The sequence below is a fragment of the Phyllobates terribilis genome, unplaced genomic scaffold, assembly GCF_046119375.1.
Source record: "Phyllobates terribilis strain yellow unplaced genomic scaffold, ASM4611937v1 Scaffold_4__5_contigs__length_816908805, whole genome shotgun sequence".
NCBI lineage: Eukaryota > Metazoa > Chordata > Amphibia > Anura > Dendrobatidae > Phyllobates > Phyllobates terribilis.
Window position 1 is genome coordinate 401,435,642 of NW_027362764.1, and position 20,277 is coordinate 401,455,918.

A 20,277-nucleotide genomic window follows, 5' to 3' on the forward strand; every position below is an offset into this window, starting at 1 on the left:
TGGTGCTGGAGGCCTACCACAATGTGGCAGGGCACTTCGGATGGAAGAAGCTGGAGTTCCTGCTGCGTGAACGGTTCTACTGGATAGGCATGAGAGGAGCCATTGAGAGATGGTGTAGAGACTGTGGCCCGTGCAATCTAAGAAGGAGGGACCGTGCCAGCCAGAGGACTCCCCTGCAGCCCATCCTCACCAGGCAGCCGCTGGAACTGGTCACTCTGGACCATGTTAAACTGGCTCCAAGCAGAAGCGGGTATGTCTACGCCCTAACCATCGTGGATCACTACTCCCGGTTCCTGGTGGTGGTCCCTGTCAAAGACTTGACGGCTCAGACAGCAGCCAGAGCCTTCCAGCTGCACTTCTGCCGCCCACACGGGTACCCGGACCAAGTGCTGACGGACCAAGGACCAGCCTTCGAAGCGGAGGTCTTCCAGGAGTTCTGCAACCTGTATGGCTGCAAGAAGATAAGAACAATGCCCTATCACCCCCAAACCAATGGACTCTGCGAGAAGATCAACTAGGTGGTGATAGATCTGCTAAAAACATTGCCCCTGGAAGAACGCAGTCTGTGGCCTGAGAAACTGCCTGATCTGGTGGACCTGTATAACCACATCCCGGTAGGTTCCACCAACTGTACCCCGGCTTACCTAATGCGAGCAAGACCTGGTAAGCTGCCTGTTGACCTGGATATGGGAGTCCTGACACCCGAGGACACCTCGCCAGAGGCAGACTGGGATACAGAACGGCAGCAGCAGTACTGAAAAGTACAGGAGAGCGTCGAGCGATGTCTCTGTCAATCAAGAGAAAGGCAGGGGAGGACTTATAACCAACATGCTCCCGCTGTTCCCCTGGTACCTGGAGAGCAGGTCTTGAAAAGAAAAAGGCGGCTCCATAAGTTGGACGACCAGTGGGAAAAGGACCCGTACACCGTACTGCCCTCAAGTCACAATAATCCAAAGGTGTACGTCATCAGCAAGGATGGAGGAGAGACCACAGCCACTGTCTCCAGAAACCATCTGAAAAAGTGCCCCGAGAAGTTTCAAAGCACGGATGAAGATCAGGAAGACCCTCAACCCGTAGAGGAAAAGGAGGAAATGATCAGCACCGTACTCGGAGACTTTCCCCGGTCCTGGACACAAGTAAACAACGCTATCGTGGTGCCCGTCCTCACATTTCTCCAGCCAGCCCCTCAAGTGCCTACAGAAGACCAGGTAGAGCTGGATGAGCATCCGGCTCAGGAGGCAGAAGAGTCCACACCAGCAGCGCAGGAGGATCAACACTCTGCTAGTAGTGAGCCTGCCGTGCCCCTAGTGAGCCAAAGAGTACGCAGACAGCTGCCCAGCTTACCCATAACACCTCCTACACCCTGTAGTGCAGGACCAGTTAGTGAGCTCCGTAGGTCCACTAGAGTCACTAAAGGTCAGATGCCCGCTCGCTGGAGAATATAAAGTAATGCACTGTAAATTTACCTGTTTCTTGAAGATGTTTATGGTTTTTGTTGTTGCCTGTTATTAATTACGCTTCTCAGTTACCCTGCAGATTTCTATGGACTAACAGGTTATGGACGCTGGATAACCGGAACAATCTTGTAGATAGTTGCACATTGTGCCTCTTGCGAAGACGGCAGCGGAAGAGAAAACCTGTCTGGCGTGGCCTCCTTGCGGCCCAAAGTAGCTAGCTTCAGCCTTGCAGCCATGCCCAAGGCCAACGCAAGGGGTTTTCTTTGGACAGGTCCCCTACCTCGCTTAAAACTTCACCTTGGGTGATATGGACACCCGGTTACGGAAACACCGTGACCACAAAATGTACTTTTTCATGTTGTCTTGTTATTGTTATACCCTGCATTTATGTTTCTTTAAAAATATGTTTAGTCCTGGAGTACTAAATTTTACTAGGGGGGAATGTGGCACCCCAGGGGTCTGGTTACCACAGTAATAGAAATATTACGTCTGAGAGCAAGTGGGAGGTTTCTCTGGTCAGGAGCCCTAAGCATGCAACACTGCCCGCCCAGACCTGGGAGGGGAGGAATCTGCCCTTATAAACTGGGTCTGGGGCGGGATTAGGTCAGTCAGAGCCTGGAGACAGTTCCAGACACAGGGAAAGTGTCAGCAAGGAGCTCTGTAGGAGCAGGAGCGAGTGCCAGGGGCTGGAAGCTAGATAGCTCGCCCTGGCTGAAGACATTAAGACCGGACACGGAGTCCGAGGCTGTGGGGACATCCAGGTCCAGCAGCAGAATCCAACCAGCAGGGGATTCCATGTCCTCTGGCCAGAGAAGCCCGGAGGCACGGTCACAAGCAAGGGACCAGCACCGCCATCGTGAAGCGGAGGCTAACAGAAGGCCCCAAGTCACCGACCGTACGGGTGAGCACCACACGGTATACTCAGGGACGTGGGCTACTTCTACCCGCACACAGCAAGGTAGCCAGGAAAGAGTACAGATAGACGGGGAGGCCTACAACTCCACCTGGCCAGGGGAGATCCTGCTAGCTCTCAGACTGACCAGGCCTCTACTGCTAACCAGTACTCCCGGGAGGGTCTGCTTCATAACATCAGTAAAGACCCTGAACTGCACTGCACGGACTCTGAGTTATTCCTGCTGCGCTCGTGCACTATCACTCCCATCATCCACACTAACTGCCCTGAGGCTATACTCCTCCCGTGGGGAGTCATCCCGTTCTTAGCGGTCTGCCTTGCAGCGGCGGTCCCCACTGACCGCAATCCACGGGTGGCGTAGTCAGACTATTATCTCACTAATAAGACTGCCACTGAATTGACCACCCTGGGCACGGACCGGGTCAGCGCCACGGAGACTACAACCCCCAGCGATTCGGCTCTGGGTATTCCCTGCACAACACAGGCCCAGGGGGCGCGTCATTGACACTGATACATTTCAAAGTGGCACTCTCACAGAGTCAAGCATGAACAGATTCCCAGTAGGCCAGGCCATTGATTCCCACCTTCACCTCCTCCGTCCTCTTCTATACCTGAGATATAGATTGTACACAATGTGCCTGTTCGTTGTCTGATGCTGGCTGTCAGGACATTCTGTGGGGGAGGAGCTAAAGCTGCTTCAGCCTCCAAGCTCAGATTCTAATGCTCTGTGTGGCCTCTGCCTATCTTAAGCGAAGTCTTAGAATCTTCTTTCTGACAGTGTATAGTAATCAGCCTACAGCATACCTCCCAACTTTTGAAGAGTAGAAAGAGGGACAAATTATGCAAAGTTTGTCCACTACCCCTAGCCACAACCCAATCCATGCCCATTTACCATTTCTTGCTCCCCTGGCAGGAGGAGATGTTAGAGGGTCAGTGGCATTGAGGGACATTCAGAAGATACCCGAGACTGCAGGGCGTAGACCCAGACCTGGGACTGCCCCACTGTACCAAGAACAGTTGGGACTAGAGATGAGCGGAACAATTCATGGGTCTCCAGTCCAGTGTCCAGATCAGTGGTACTGAGCGGCTGGACGGGAGACCACAAATCTCTTTGTTCCGACGTCCCTGGCACGGCTTTTGATTAGCCAGGGCTGGTGCAACTCATCTGTGAGTCCTGCTCATCTCTAGTTGGGACCTGTGGATTTATTTTTTGCTCATTAAGTCATAGCAGCCACAACTTTCTCATCTTTATGTAGCTTCACTATATGATATCTGGCTTTTTTCATGTCTGTAAAGCTGTGTTCACATGTTGCCTAAATACTGTGTTTTTCTGTTTTATGCCTTTTTTCATCTTATTTGATGCATTTTTGGTGCAGATGTGAAGCCGTGTTTCTAATGTGTTTTTTATAATACAGAAAAGATTTGGTTCTGCACTTAAAGGCTATGTGCCCACGAAAATTTCTGCTGCATAAATGCAAGTCCTCTCCCGGAAAAACGCATGCGGAATTCCGCACGCGTTTATCGCGCATTTTTCGCGCGTTTATCACGCGTTTTCCACATGCGGAATTGCCTTGCGTTTTTTATGCATTGGACTAAGGCAATTCCGCTTGCGGAAACGCAAAATTAAATGACATGCTGCGGATTTTTGAACGCGGCATAAACGCTGCGGAAAAATACGCAGCATGTGCATAGAACTTGCGGAATCCCATTGGGGACCATGGGGTGCGGATTACCATGCGTTTTTCAAGCGTTTACGCTGCGGAAATTCCGCAGCATATACGCTTGAAAAATGCTACGTGGGCACACAGCCAAACAAGTAACTTCAGATTTTTTAAATGCAATTTTTTTTAGGATCCAAATAGAAGCCTGTAGAGGAAAAAAAACAAAACAATGCACACATTTCAGCAGCATATTTAGACGCACAGGGGACACAGTTTTTATGAAATCACATCCACTTTGCTTGGACAGTCAAATACAGCAGAATTTCTGTGCAAAAAAGCAACAGAAAATACGCAGCATTTACAACAACATGTGAACATGGTCTAAATGACCAAGCAACAGTCAAATACAGCAGAATTTCTGTGCAAAAAAGCAACAGAAAATACGCAGCATTTACAACAACATGTGAACATGGTCTAAATGACCAAGCAAGGTGGATGTGATTTCAGTCGCTGTGTCTAAAGACTGTGTGGTTTTGGTGCTTTTTTTCTCCATAGGCTTCTATGTAGAGCCTGAAAAAAACCTAAGGGGAAAAAAAAACGCTGTTGCATTTTTAAGCACAGAATTAAAGCTTTTTATTAGTATTAAAAAGCATTAAAAACGCGGATTCAAATCTGCACCACAATGCATAAAAGAAACGCAGCAAACATGCAATAATCAGGGAAGATTGTTATTGCGTCATGTGGTGTGGACACCTGCAGAAAACATTCAGAAAAAAACACAGTAGAAAAAACACAGCATTTACGCTACATATGAACAAGCCCATTGCAATTAAATTGTTGTGTTTTTCATTATTTTTTAGCAATTTTATGGGAAGAAAAAAATCTCTTTTATTCTCCCTCTAGACTATGAGGGCATAGAAATACACTGTCATATATAAAGTATCTCTATGTATCAGTATAATCTGCCTGTGGGTCACTGCCTGCAATACAGATTAAGTATACAAAATTCTTCTAGAGACATCACCGCAGCCTGCGGCTCATTGCTTCAGCTGTTGTCTGCAATTATAGAGGTTGTCTGTTCACATGCTGTGGAAAGTCACAAGAAAAAGACTTTTTTGTAATTTTTTTTTTTTATTATTTTTAGTAGTTTTATGGGAACAAAAAAAATCTGACTTTTTCTTTCCCTCTAGAATACATGGTCATAGAGATACATTGCTATGTACAATGTATCTCTATGCATGTGCATAATCTGCTTCTGGGGTCACTGCCTGCAATACAGTGCAAGATTGCGAGATTTTCCTATGTTTATCATTGTGGACTGTAGCTCATAGCTAGAGCTTCTGCCTGCAAACATGAGATTGTGAGCTTGCGTCATGGCGAGAACAGAGAAGAAATTTGTTTATTTAATTTATGTCAGAGCAGAGAGATGCAGCCCTGCCATTTGAGGGGGAGCCATAAGGACATCAGAGAGAGGTGAGTATTAGAAATCGGGATAAATCCATGATATGTCGGGGTGACAGGACTGAGACCTCAAATCAGGACAGTCCCACTAAAGCCGGGGTGATTGGGAGCTATGATCTACAGACATACTGTATAGCAGCTAGACATTGACCCAATGTAATTGGAAGGAGGGGTACCTTTGCTAAAATATTTTTAGAGTTGATAACTACATGTAATACATTGACATGGTGACAAGATTTATTGTTGAGGCAGAGTACTCCAATTGCAAGATCTATCTTACTAGAGACAAAATTGGATGAAGTAAGTAATCATAAAAATGAGATTGAATAAATCTAAAAAGTGGGAAACAGAGCAGACAATAGGGTTATACTCTATGGAGGGAGAGTAGGAGAGTGCTGGTTACGCTCACCTGATGAAGTTGTGACAGGCACAACTCCTATATAGGCATGAAAAAAACAGCTGCTGCTGCCCACTAGCTGGTGGGTAAATCCTCCAGGAGATATTGGATCCAGTTGAATGAACACGTAGGTGAGCTGTGCTGCCGGAGTAAATCAATTCTTCAGAGATGATGATGAGAATAAAGTTTTTTATTACACACAACGCGTTTCAATGCTGTACTGGTGTCTATCAAGTGAAAAAAACAAATCTGCAAAACATGACAACGGATGGGTTTTTAAAGGCCCAAAATGGATGCCAATTACATAGGGAACACCCACAGGAACACTTAAACCAATAGGGAAATTGGGAAGGGAAGTGCAACTGGCAATTTCAAATTGATTAAAGCTAGAGAAAAAAAAGGGAGACCGTACTTATTGATAAAATGTAAATACAGGACAAAGTGTTGAGGAGAAATGATTGGCATATAGGAGAAGTGTGATAAGAACACAGCATGGGCCAGTGTATAGAAGCAAGAAAAAGGAATATTTAACGGAGGGGCCACCTAGATGGATGAGGTAAAGGGGACAAAGGAAAAGAAGGAAACTATGCATATACAGTTGCATCTCACTAAATTAGAATATCTTCAAAAAGTTAATTTACTTCAGTTCTTCAATACAAAAAGTGAAACTCATATATTATATAGTCATTACAGAGTGATCTATTTCAACTGTTATTTCTGTTAATGTTGATGACTATGGCTTACAGACAATGAAAAAATAATTAACAAAAAACACCTGCGAAGGATTCCTAAGCATTTAAAAGGGTCCTTTAGTCTGTTTCAGTAGGCTCCACAATCATGGGGAAGACTGTTGACTTGACAGATGTCCAGAAGGCAGTCATTGACACACTCAACAAGGTACCAGAGTTCCAATTTTCATTTGGAAATCAAGGTCCCAGAGTCTGGAGGAAGAGTGGAGAGGCACATAATCCAAGATGCTTGAGGTCTAGTGTGAAGTTTCCACAATCAGTGATGGTTTGGGGAGCCATGTCATGTGCTGGTGTAGGTCCACTGTGTTTAATCAAGACCAAAGTCAGTGCAGCCATCTACCAGGACATTTTAGAGCACTTCATGCTTCCCTCTGCTAACAGGCTTTTTGGAGATGGAAATTTCATTCTCCAGCAGAACTTGGCACCTGTTCACACTGCCAAAAGTACCACTACCTGGTTTACAAACAACAGTATCACTGTGCTTGATTGGCCAGCAAACTCGCCTGACCTTAACCCCATAGAGAATCTAGGGGGTATTGTCAAGAGGAAGATGAGAGACACCAGACCCAACAATGCAGACGAGCTGAAGGCTGCTATCAAAGCAACCTGGGCTTCCATAACACCTCAGCAGTGTCACAGGCTGATCGCCTCCATGCCACACAGCATTGATGCAAAAGGAGTCCCCACCAAGTATTGAGTGCATTTACTGAACATACATTTCAGTAGGCCAACATTTAGAATTTTAAAAACATTTTTCAAGCTGTTGTTATAAAGTATTCTAATTTACTGAGAAAATGACTTTTGTGTTTTCATTGGCTGTAAGCCATAATCATCAACATTAACAGAAATAAACACTTGAAATAGATCACTCTGTTTGTAATGACTCTATATATGAGTTTCACTTTTTGTATTGAAGAACTGAAATAAATTAACTTTTTGATGATATTCTAATTTAGTGAGATGCACCTCTATATGATAACTCATAAATAAAGGACAAGTTGTTGAGGAGAAATTATTTGAGTGTAGGAGAAATGGAATTAGAACCTAGGATGGGCCAGTTAATAGAAGCCAGAAAGAGAACATTAAATGGAAGAGTCACGTAGGCAGATGAGGAGATACAGAAAAGGAAACTAAACATATAAATGATAAAATATGAATAGATGAATAAAGGACAAATTGTTGAAAAGAAAGTAGTAAAAATATGAGTGCAGGAGAAATGGAATCAGAACACAGGATGAGGCTGTGAATACGAACCAGAAAGAGGACCTTAAACAGAAGAGCCATGTAGGAAGATAAACGAGAGGCACAAAAATAACATCATACATATAAATCTAAATAATATATAGTAAATAGATGAAAAAGGACAAAAAGTGTTGAATAGAAAGGAGTGGAATGATTGAATTTGGAGTACAGGAGAAACAGGATTTGAACTGAGGATGAGCCAGTGAAAAGGAAAAAAAACGTATTCTCATCACCATTTCTGAAGAATTGATTTACTCCAGCAGCGCAGCCCACCTACATGTTCATCCAACTGGATGTAATAAGCATGAGATTGGCGCTTTTCTTTCATGTCTACAATATGATTTGGGCTGTGTAATTGTGTGCACTGTAATTGTTTCATGTGTTTGACATGTGTGACATATGGTACATGTTTGTGTGATATGTGAGACATGTGTTCTGTGCTTGTGTGACATACAGTATGTACTGTGCTTGAGTGCCCACTGCTTTCTGATTGTGTAATGTGTGCTATGTTGGTATGATGTATGCATGATGATTTTGCACACTGTACTTGTGTGAGGTGTGTCCAGTGCATGTAGGCTGTGTGGTCTGTGCATGAGTGACATGTATGTTGTGTGCACTTTGTTTCTGTGCTGTGTATGACGTGTGCACTGTGCCCTTATGACTTGCATGATGTGTGTGTGGCGCCCCTGAGGGTTCAGTCACCACAGAGGTACTGCATCTCACCCAGAGGTGTGGTATCCCACTCTCAGGTAAGGATAGAGTGCTGCCCGGGACCCTAAGACCTGCATCCAACACGTCCACTTCAGTAGGGCAGGGCGAGATTGCTCCTAAGGGAGAGCACAGTCCCTGGTCCCTGGCTGGAGTGGAGGGGAACCAAGTGAGGGGGAGCCATGTAGTGAGTGTGGGTGGAGGAAGAAGATTAGGGGAGCATGAAAGGAAGCTGTATAAAAGGGGGAACCATCTTAGAAAGATGAGCCAGTCAGAGGAGGAGAAGTGAAAGGAGGAGAGGCTCTGCAGGAGCTCTGCTCGGGAGGCGGGCCTATCCCGAGAGGCCCAGGACTGAGAGAGGAGAGGGTGCAGGAGAAAGGCTCCAGGAACAGAAAGGATCCCAGGGGTACGGGAAGTGCTGTATGCCACCCGTACGCCCAAATCTGCCAGGCAGTGGAGGGATCGAGCCGCAGAGGAGACCGGCCCCTAAACTAGTGGAGAACTACAAGGCTAAGCTAGGAACCGGAGGCTGCTGTACTTGTAAAGTGCAGTGGAAACATCCGCAATTATATCACTGAAAAGGTGGCCACAGAGGGTCTAGGGGACTGCAGGTCGCCCGACAAGACCCGAGGCTACCAGATTGGGACACTGATTGTGAGGGGCAGGAGGGCGAGAGCCAGCGCAGGAAGACGACTGAGGAAGGCACATAGAAAGGGGTCCTGTCAGGCACTCTTGAATTTCCTGAGGGATTGCTGAACCCCTGCCTGGTGAACGCAGCACGACGTGGGAGGTTGTAGTCCGTAACCTGTAACCTGAGGAACTTAATAACTGTGAGTAAACTCGGAAGACTGCACCCCACTGTTTCTGTGATTATTATCTGAACCATCACCCCTGCACTACAACGCTCGCATCTTCTACTTCACTACAACATCTACACTGCCCAGGAGCTAAGTTCTACCTGTGGAGAGCTAAACCAACTCTGCTGCATTCACACTAGCTCCAGAGGACCTGCTCCGCAGCGGCGGCTCCCTTTAGCCGCATACCACATGTGGCGTCACAAACTGTATATAAAAACTATAAATCCCCTGTCAATAATATTCCCCTTTTGGATTGACCGCCCTGGGTCACGGACCGGGTCACCGCCACTGTGACATCTCCCCTAGCAACGACCGACCCGGCACCGAGTACCCCACGGCCCAGGGGGCGCGTCATCTGCACTGCACTTGTATGCCCCATGTGCTAATTTTGTACTGTGTATGTACTGTTCTTATGTGCTCTGTGTGTTTAGTGTGCGCTGTATGTGTGTGACATGTGCAATGTGCATGTATGACGTATATTACGTGTGTGCTATGTTCCAAGTATTCCATCTGCATCTGTGATGTGTGCAATGTATCTGTGTGACATGTGCGCTGTACATGTCTGATGTGTATGATGTGTGCGCTGTACTTGTGTGCCATGCCTGATGTATTCCCTATGCTTCTGCGATGTGTATGTGCTAAGCTTGTGTGCCATATATGCAGTACTTATGTTATGTGTGCATTGTATTTTTGGGGGGATCTGTGTGGGCTGTGCTTGTGTGTCATCTGCTCTGTATTTGTGTAACTGTGTGTGCTGTGCTTGTGTAATATGTGCATTATTCTCATGTGACATGTGTAATATTTGTGTGCCATGTGCACTGTTTTGTGTCATATGTGCTCTGTGTTTATGCGTTGTGTGTGCTCTGCTTGTGTAATGTGTGCCACCGCATGCTCTATGCATGTATGATGTGTGCACTGTGCTTTTGTGTAGTGGATGACATATGCCCTATGCTTGAGTGATGTGTGAGCTGTGCTTGTGTGACATGTATGACGTGTTTTCTGAGCTTTTGAGCTGTATACATTGTGATTATGTGCCTTCTATGACATGTTCTGTGTCTGACATGTGCCCCATTCTTCTGTAACGTGTGCTTTGCTTGTGTGATATGTATGATATGTCTAATGTGCTTTGGTGTCGTATGTACTTTGCTTGTGATTCTGGTGTATGAACATACAGATGCATCTCACTAAATTAGAATATTTATTGTCTGTAAGCCATAATCATCAACATTAACAGAAATAAACACTTGAAATAGATCACTCTGTTTGTAATGGCTCTTTATAATATATGAGTTTCACTTTTTTGAATTGAAGAACTGAAATAAATTAACTTTTTGATGATATTCTAATTTAGTGAGATGCACCTGTACATAGATTAAGTGTAAATGCCACATCTGTTGTTTCAGTAGCAGACATCGACAGAAGAGGGCTCCTGTACAAGGACAATATATGGGCCCTTTGCAGTCGAATAGCTCATTATCATGCACAATTTCACGACAGCTTGCACCAATGATATGTCTGTCTCTGTGTTGTTTTTCTTATAGCTGAGTAGAGAGCGGCTTCAAACACAGGATGGACTTTTAACTTTCATTTTAGTAGCAGCTTTGCACTGCTCTCTGTTGTGCTATTGGGGCAGTGAAATTGAATAATTTCGACTTTTCTGAGCCTGTGATCAGCCTCGTGTTAGGGGACCCCTCTAACAAATAAGGATTGCCCAAATAAATAATTGATAAAGAAACAACGCTTTAACATTTTTATGTTGTTATTGTGATGTGAATTGTTGTTGCATTTTTCCTGTACTACATTATCGAGGTTCTTTTTTAGACTATTAACTTACAGTATAGCTATTACTTGCATATGAAGATGGGAAGAATAAAAAGCAGTCTATCATCACTTTCAAAACAGAAAGTCAGCAGCAACAGACATTTCTATTCACAGAAACCACAACTGTATTGGACGTAAGGAAACGAAACTAAAGCCTAATGGAACCACCCAGGGTAGGTTTAAGGCTGAGCTCTCCTCATTTCCCAGCACTTGGCATTCTGTCCCGAGGGCTGACTGTCGCGAAGGTATGTGTGAGGAGAACAATGAGCTGTGTAGAAGTACTGTGATAGGATTCTAGTTAGTTTAAGCTTTTGGGTAATTTCTCTAAATTGTTCACTTTTCTATCTATATTAGTAAAACAAACACAACGCAACTGTATATTCTGTTTATCCTGGTATATTGCCTAATACCAGATCTCTATAAACATAATATATCTTATACTTCCTTCTTTACAGCCTCCCGGGAGTTGTGCTATGGAATTTATTAGTCAGGTCATTAAACAAGAACTTCCATTTATATATGTTTTTTATTAAATGTGTGTGTATATGTATGTAATGTAGCGTGAGTGTGTTAATATACTCACCTACCGCTGCTCTCTCAGGTCTCCAGCGCTGTTCTTCTCCTCTACGGCATGGATATGGCATTTCATATCTCTTTATTATCAGACAGGATCCATCCTTCGAGACCTCAATTGGTAGTGAGAACATGCATTGTTATGTTAGCTATGCATCCTCTTCTTTTGCTCCACCTGTGTCCCCTGTCACATAGGGAACTATAGTGGGGCAATATTCAGATGAATGAGGATAGCAACAACTTAACTTAGACCCTCAAAGGATGAACTTCAATTAAAATATTCATTTAAATGAAATCTAAAATTGTATGTTTTAATTGTAGCTTAAAGCATTAACAAAAGAATTATGGAAGAGGAAGAAGACAATCTGTATGGTAATTATTATTATTATTATTATTATTTCAAGTGAAAATTACGTATTTGCAATTTCAATATCTTTTTTTTGTTCTCCCAAGACGTTACTTATGGGGTAAGCACATTGGCATACTAGTTTAGAGAATTTGTTATAGGTATACCTTCCTATGCCGGATTCCACTTTTGGAGCTCTATTTCATAAAATAGGGTGAAATTAATTAACCATTTAGCATTTATTAAAATATGCACCAACATTAACTCTAAGCGCCAGATTTAGCAATCTATTTTTTTGCATTTTATCGTACCTGCTTTGCAACATATGTACAGTTATGCTTAAAAGTTTACATACTCTGGCAGAATTTTTCGTTCAGTGATTTCCATTTCTGCATATAGATGAAATTAAATGACAGAAAAAGTAATTTGTTACCTAATCAGAAAATGATTTATCATAATTACACAGGACAAAGGTCCCTTGCCTAATTATCAGCTCATTTAAGGGGTCCTTAAATAAATTCCAAATCAGACTTGCTTTGTCAGGCGAGCTGGTCACTGTTGAACATTAATATGGTGGCTATTTTTATTTCTAACCTGTCCTAGGATAATACAATAAGCCAGGTGCCTGTAAGTATGTGCAGTAGGAAACTTTGCCATTGTTACCTGGAAATAATATGTGCTACAGTTGAAAACAGAAGTTTACAATCACTATTTGAAAAGACACATATGCATGTTTTTCTCAATATCTGACATGAAATCAGAATAAACCTTTCCCGTTTTAGGTCAATTAGGATTACCATAATTTTTTTATATTTGCCAAGTTCCAGAACAATGAGAGATAGACAGAATGTTTTAAGACATTTTTATTACTTACTGCAAAGTCAAAAGTTTACATACACTAAGATTACTAAGCCTTTAACATCTTTCTAACGTCGGATGTAATAATACGTATCTGCGCCCTGGGCCTATTGGACCAGATATGTACTATAATTACGCCCTGGCAATCGCGCACGCACAGAGGCTGCGCGGGCATGATCACCGCCGAGTGTCAATTGTGTCAGCTGACACCCGGTACTATGTGCCAGGAGCGGTGCCGCACCGATCCTGGCACATTAACCCTGGAAATGCTGAGATCGAAGTCGATCACAGCATTTCCGGGGCAAGCAGAGGTAAGAGCGCCCCTCTTACCTTGGATCAGCAACCCAGTGCTGTGAGAACGGGGTCCCGATCATTGCCATGGTGACCAGATTTCGTCATGAAGACATCTGGGTCACCAGGCATCAGAAAGTTAGGTAGATAGTGCTCAGTGAACGTTCTACCTAACTTGTGGCTGCAGGGCTGACAGCCTGCACAGCATAGGGATACTGCTGCATCTCTATGCTGTGCAAGCGATCAGCCTGCAAAAAATGAAAGTCCCATAGTCGGACAAAGTATAAAAGTAAAAAAAAGTCCCACTAGTTAACCCCTTTAGTGAACATGGTAAAAAAAAAAAAAAAGCGAAAAACGATGTTTTACCATCATACTGTCAAACAAAAAATGGAATAAAATGCTATCAAAAAGATGAATGTAAATAAAAATGGTACAGCTGAAAATGTCATCTTGTCCCGCAAAAAACAAGCTGCCATGCAGCTCCATCAGCCGAAAAATAAAAGTTTTAGCTCTCAGAATAAAGCGATAAAAAAAAAAAAATCTTACCACACGCGGAACAGCATAAAAAAAATTGTAAAAAAAATTCCTGAATTGTTAGTTTTTGTTTATTCTGCCACCCAAAAATCAGAAGAGAAAGCGATCAAAAAATGTCATTTGCCCGAAAATGGTACCAATAAAAACGTCAACTTGTCCCATAAAAAACAAACCCTTACATTACTCTGTCAGCCGAAATATGGAAAAATGATTACAAAAAATAGTCTTTGCAAAAAAAAGCGTCTTTTAGTGTGTGACAGCTATCAAACATAAAAACCAGATATGGATCTGGTATCATTGTAATCACACCGACATGAAGAATAAAGTCGTCTAATCACTTATACAGCACGAGGAACGACGTAAAAAATAAACTCTAGGGTTAGGATTGTGTTAGGGTTAGGGTTGTACTAGGCTTATGGTTGTTCTAGGGTTAGGGTTAGGGTTGTGCTAGGGTTATGCTAGGGTTAGGGTTGTGCTACGGTTAGGGTTGTGCTAGGCTTAGGGTTGTTCTAGTCTTAGGGTTAGGGTTGTGCTAGGGTTAGGGTTGTACTAGGGTTAGGGTTGTACTAGGGTTAGGGTTGTGGTTGTGCTAGAGTTAGGGTTGAGCTAGAGTTAGGGTTGAGCTAGGGTTAGGGTTGTGCTAGGGTTGGGGCTGTGCTAGGGTTGGGGTTGTATTAGGGTTGGGGTTGTGTTAGGGTTGGGGTTGTGTTAGGGTTGGGATTTTTTCAAAAGTAAAGAAAAAAAAATGATGACGATATGGCAACTAGTGTTGAGCGCAAGTGCTCGCTACTTGAGTTTGCATCGGGTGCTCGGGTATGCACCGAGTATCGCGGGTGCTCGAGTGACATGCTCTAGTCCCCACTTTGCATGTTTCGCGACTGTTATACAACCAAAAAAACCTAGCAGGGATTGCCTGCCATGCACGAGCGATCCCCGCATGTTTTTTTGGGATGCCTAGCAACCGTGAAACATGCTTGGTGGGGACATGAGCATGTCACTACATGGTGCATACCAGGGTACCCAATGCAAACTCAAGTAGCGAGAACTTGCGCTCAAGTCTAATGATAACTTATTCAATATGATGACCTAATGTTATCAAATTCTGTGTCGTACCTCTGGGTTCAAAATTTTCCCTATACTCCTTGATAAAGTCTTTGAAGGGTGTAGTTTCCAACATGGCGTCACATGTGGGGGGTTTCCACTGTTAAGGTGCATCAGGGGCTCTCCAAACGCTACATGGCGTCCGCTCTCGATTCCAGCCAATTTTGCTTTCAAAAAGTCACACAGTGCTCCTTTCCTTCTGAACCCTGCCGTGCACTCAAATAGTGTATTTTTCCCACATATGGGGTATCGGAGTACTCAGGAGAAATTGTACAACAGTTTTTGGGGTCCAATTTCTCCTCTTACCCTTGGGAAAATAAAAAAATTGGGGCTAAAAGATCATTTTTGTGTAAAAAGATTTTTTTATTTTCACAGCTCTACGTTATAAACTTCTGTGAAGCACCTGAGTGTTCAAGGTGCTCACCACACATCTAAAGAAGTTCCTTGAGGGGTCTAGTTTCCAAAATGGGGTCAGTTTTGGGCAGTTTCCACTGTTCAAGCACATCAAGGGCTCTCCAAACGAGACATGGCTAATTATTTAAGCAAATTTTACATTAAAAAAATCAAATGGCACTCCTTCCCTTCCAAACACTGCTGTGCGCTCAAACAGCATTTTTCCCCCACATACAGTGGTGGCCAAAAGTATTGGCACCCCTGCAATTCTGTCAGATAATACTCAGTTTCTTCCTCAAAATGATTGCAATCACAAATTCTTTGGTCTTATTATCTTCATTTAATTTGTCTTCAATGAAAAAACACAAAAAGAATTGTCCTAAAGCCAAATTGGATATAATTCCACACCAAACCTAAAAAAGGGGGTGGACAAAAGTATTGGTACTGTTTGAAAAATCATGTGATGCTTCTCTAATTCGTGTAATTAACAGCACCTGTAACTTACCTGTGGCACCTAACAGGTGTTGGCAATAACTAAATCACACTTGCAGCCAGTTAACATGGATTAAAGTTGACTCAACCTCTGTCCTGTGTCCTTGTGTGTACCACATTGAGCATGGAGAAAAGAAAGAAGACCAAAGAACTGTCTGAGGACTTGAGAAACCAAATTGTGAGGAAGCATGAGCAATCTCAAGGCTACAAGTCCATCTCCAAAGACCTGAATGTTCCTGTGTCTTCCGTGCGTAGTGTCATCAAGAAGTTTAAAGCCCATGGCACAGTGGCTAACCTCCCTAGATGTGGACGGAAAAGAAAAATTGACGAGAGATTTCAATGCAAGATTGTGCGGATGGTGGATAAAGAACCTCGACTAACATCCAAACAAGTTCAAGCTGCCCTGCAGTCCGAGGGTACAACAGTGTCAACCCGTACTATCCGTCGGCATCTGAATGAAAAGGGACTGTATGGTAGGATACCCAGCAAGACCCCACTTCTTACCCCGAGACATAAAAAAGCCAGGCTGGAGTTTGCCAAAACTTACCTGAGAAAGCCTAAAACGTTTTGGAAGAATGTTCTCTGGCCAGATGAGACAAAAGTAGAGCTTTTTGGGAAAAAGCATCAACATAGAGTGTACAGGAAAAAAAAGAGGCATTCAAAGAAAAGAACACGGTCCCTACAGTCAAACATGGCGGAGGTTCCCTGATGTTTTTGGTTGCTTTGCTGCCTCTGGCACTGGACTGCTTGACCGTGTGCATGGCATTATGAAGTCTGAAGACTACCAACAAATTTTGCAGCATAATGTAGGGCCCAGTGTGAGAAAGCTGGGTCTCCCTCAGAGGTCATGGGTCTTCCAGCAGGACAATGACCCAAAACACACTTCCAAAAGCACTATAAAATGGTTTGAGAGAAAGCACTGGAGACTTCTAAGGTGGCCAGCAATGAGTCCAGACCTGAATCCCATAGAACACCTGTGGAGAGATTTCAAAATGGCAGTTTAGAGAAGGCACCCTTCAAAGATCAGGGACCTGGAGCAGTTGGCCAAAGAAGAATGGTCTACAATTCCAGCAGAGCATTGTAAGAAACTCATTGATGGTTACCGGAAGCGGTTGTTCGCAGTTATTTTGGCTAAAGGTTGTGCAACCAAGTATTAGGCTGAGGGTGCCAATACTTTTGTCTGGCCCATTTTTGGAGTTTTGTGTGAAATGATCAATGATTTGATTTTTGCTTCATTCTCTTTTGTGTTTTTTCCTTGCAAGCAAATTAAATGAAGATAATAAGACCAACGAATTTGTGATTACAATCATTTTCAGGAAGAAACTGAGTATTATCTGACAGAATTGCAGGGGTGCCAATACTTTTGGCCACCACTGTATGGGGTATCGGCTTACTCAGGAGAAATTGCACAACAAATTTCAAGATGCAATTTCTCATGTTACCCTTATGAAAATGCAAAATTGGGGGCTGAAAAACATTTTTGTGGGAAAAATGTGAAAATTTTATTTTTACGGCTCAATGTTATAAACTTCTGTGAAGCACCTAGGGTTTCAAGGTGCTCACCACACATCTACATAAGTTCCCTGAGGGGTCTAGTTTACAAAATGGTGTCACTTGTGGGAGGTGCAAATACAAACAAGATGGGAAGGTCCAGCCATCATACCGCTTCTCATGCCACTTCTGATTTCAACTGTATGTACTGTCCAGCTCTCTCCAGGTTACAGCAGCTGCTCAGCATTTAGAAAGACAGGGTAGACAGCAGTGTGAGCAGCTTCTTACCTCCACAGTAGTGATGGGCGAACCCGTGGATGTTCAGGTCCAGCGGGTTCGGCTAAACATTTAAATAAAGTTTGGTTCTGGTACCAGAATGGTACCTGAACTTGAACCCGAACCCGGACCCCATTGAAATGAATGAGGGGCCCAAATGAGTACTAATCTCATTAGCATACGCCTGGCCTCGCTGATAACAGCGAGAGCAGGTGTGCCTGATGAGAGTATTCACCAGCCAGCACTTGTGCAATAAATAAATAATTTAAAAAAAATGATGTGGGTTCCACCCTATTTTTGATTACCAGCACAGGTAAAGTTGACAGGTGCGGGCTGTAGCCCCCAGCTGTCAGCTTTATATTGGCTGGTTATCAAAAATAGAGGTGTCCCCAAGCTGTATTTTTTAATTATTTAAATAAATGATTAAAAAAATGGTGTGGTGGTCCTCCCCATTTTTGACAACTAGCCAAGCTATTAAATGCACCAATTCTGGCACTTTGCCTGGATCTTCCCACTTGTCCTGGTGTGGTGGCAAGTGGGGTAGTGTTTTGTGGGTTTGACGTCAGCTTTGTAATGTCAGCTGATATCAAGCCCACAGCATGGTAATGCTGAGGCGTCTATAAGATGCCTCCATTACTAACCCCAAAGTCAAATGTTATAAAAACACAGCCAGAGTAAAGTCCTTTAATTGAAATAAAAACCGTCTTTTACTTTATTACTTTTTCATTTATTAATGTAAAATTAAAAATAATAAAACACCATGTTATCCACCTGTCCGTCAATAATCCATATGTCCCATGAAGTGCTCCAACTCTGCTACATCTGGATTTCATGACTGAGCGGTGGCATGATGCGACCATTCAGCCATGAATCCAGGAGATACTGAGCTATTAATATCAGCCCATTGCATCTGTTTAGCCTTTGCTGGTTATTGAATGTAGTTGGGACCCCACATTATTTTTTTGAGGTGCCTCCTCTATAATAACCAGTAAAGGCTAAGTAAACAGCTGTGAGCTGATATTGTCTCCTTACCAGAATATTAACATCAACCCCCAGCCGTCGGCTTTCCCTCAGCTGGTTATGAAAGCTACAGGGGAATCCACCCCGTTTTTTTACATTTTTTTTAATTTATTAACAAGTACAGTAAAATACACACCCAAGGTAACCTTAATTCACATCTTCCAGGTGTTCCAGCAGCTGGAAACTCCAGTAACCCTCAAAGGGTATGAGGGACACACTCCAGTGTCCTTCAAAGTTTCCCATGAGGTTTCTGGGCCTCTCAGCTGCCAGGAGACCCGGTGGCTGTGAACTCTGGTAACCTGAGTTCACAGAAACTGGGTCTCACAGTAGCTTGAGTGCCGGACTGATGAATGCTGGAGTGCCGGTTGCCGGTTTTGCGGTCATTCATCAGTCCAGCACTGGCAGTTGCAAGGCAAGAGAAACAGCTTCTATGAACTCACATGACATTACTGTACTTGTTAATAAAAAAAAATGGCCCCAGCAATTTTCATAACTAGGTGAGGGAAAGCCAACATGTGGGGGCTGATGTTAATATTCTGGGAATGGGCCAATATTCATAAAGGTTCCCAGACAATTAATATAAGCTCACAGCTGTTTGCATAGCCTTTACTTATTATTATAGGGGAGACCCCTCAAAAAAATGACGTTGGGTCTCCTCTATATTTAGTAACCAGCACTGCCTGTAACAGCAGCGGCCGGAGCGAGCGCTGATCACTTCTGTTTATTTAAATGCTGCTGTCAGTAGTGTGATCACTGGTCCATGCCTGCACTGACTCCGATGATGCAATCAGAGGAAATCAATGGGTTTTCATGCCAGTCGGAGACTTCCTGAAGTTCCCCGTAAATACCATCTTAGGCCTACTATGAAGCTCAGAGACAGGTACTAAAAACTAAAGGGAAAAATATAATAATAATTATTATTATATATATATCATATATATACATATATAAACAGTGTGTGTATATATATATATATTTCAGAGTTTAAATCACCCCCTTTTTCCCATTTAAAAACTAAAGAAGTGAAATAAATAAATATATTTGGTATGGCTGCATCCATACACGTTTCATCTATCAAGATAAATAAAAAAAGAATCCATACACAAGGATGGCTTTTTTCAGTCACTGCCCTTCCACCAAATAATGCAGTAAAAAGAGATTAAAGGGGTTGTCCACTACTTTATATGATCCCCCAATGTATTCCCCCAGGGCCCATAAGTGTTTCTTTAAATACCTTGTGGTGCCTTTTCTGCCTGTGAGCGGTGCTATCGGTGGCCACTCACATGCATCACGTGACCCCCGGCTGCAGCGGGCTCTGACATCCGCTGACGTCACGAGAAGTCCAGGCTGCAGCTGAGGGTCCCTCTTCCGCGTTCCACCAGTGGCTGCTGGGTTGTGGGCGGGGTTATCCCCACTCATCATACCCGGCATCCACCGCACGCTCTCCCTCTCCTCATTCATTGGGAAAGCGCACAGTGGATGCTGGGTGTGACACATGGGTAACCCCACCCACAGCCCAGCATCCACAGCGGGGACCCCAGCACTGAGTCACGCCTCACTTGTCGTGACGTCAGCGGGGGGTCACGTGCTGCCTCTGAGCGGCCAGCGATAGCGTCGCTCAGAGGCAGAAAAGGAG

General features: G+C 43.7%; 1 protein-coding gene across 8 annotated transcripts in view; it reads left to right on the forward strand.

The window, feature by feature from the left end:
* Positions 1–11,378: 11,378 nt before the first annotated feature.
* Positions 11,379–20,277, forward strand: part of LOC141265436 (NFX1-type zinc finger-containing protein 1-like) — a 249,779-nt gene continuing 240,880 nt past the window's right edge. For 6 of the 8 annotated variants that reach the window (XM_073678515.1, XM_073678514.1, XM_073678518.1 and 3 more), the window contains exons 1-2: positions 11,387–11,511; positions 12,161–12,211. In XM_073678515.1, the coding sequence (XP_073534616.1) occupies positions 12,184–12,211 (28 nt within the window). In that variant the 5' untranslated portion in view covers positions 11,387–11,511; positions 12,161–12,183. Of the gene's footprint in view, positions 11,512–12,160; positions 12,212–20,277 lie in introns of all 8 variants that reach the window. The other 2 variants (XM_073678517.1, XM_073678513.1) reach the window with 2 other exon arrangements.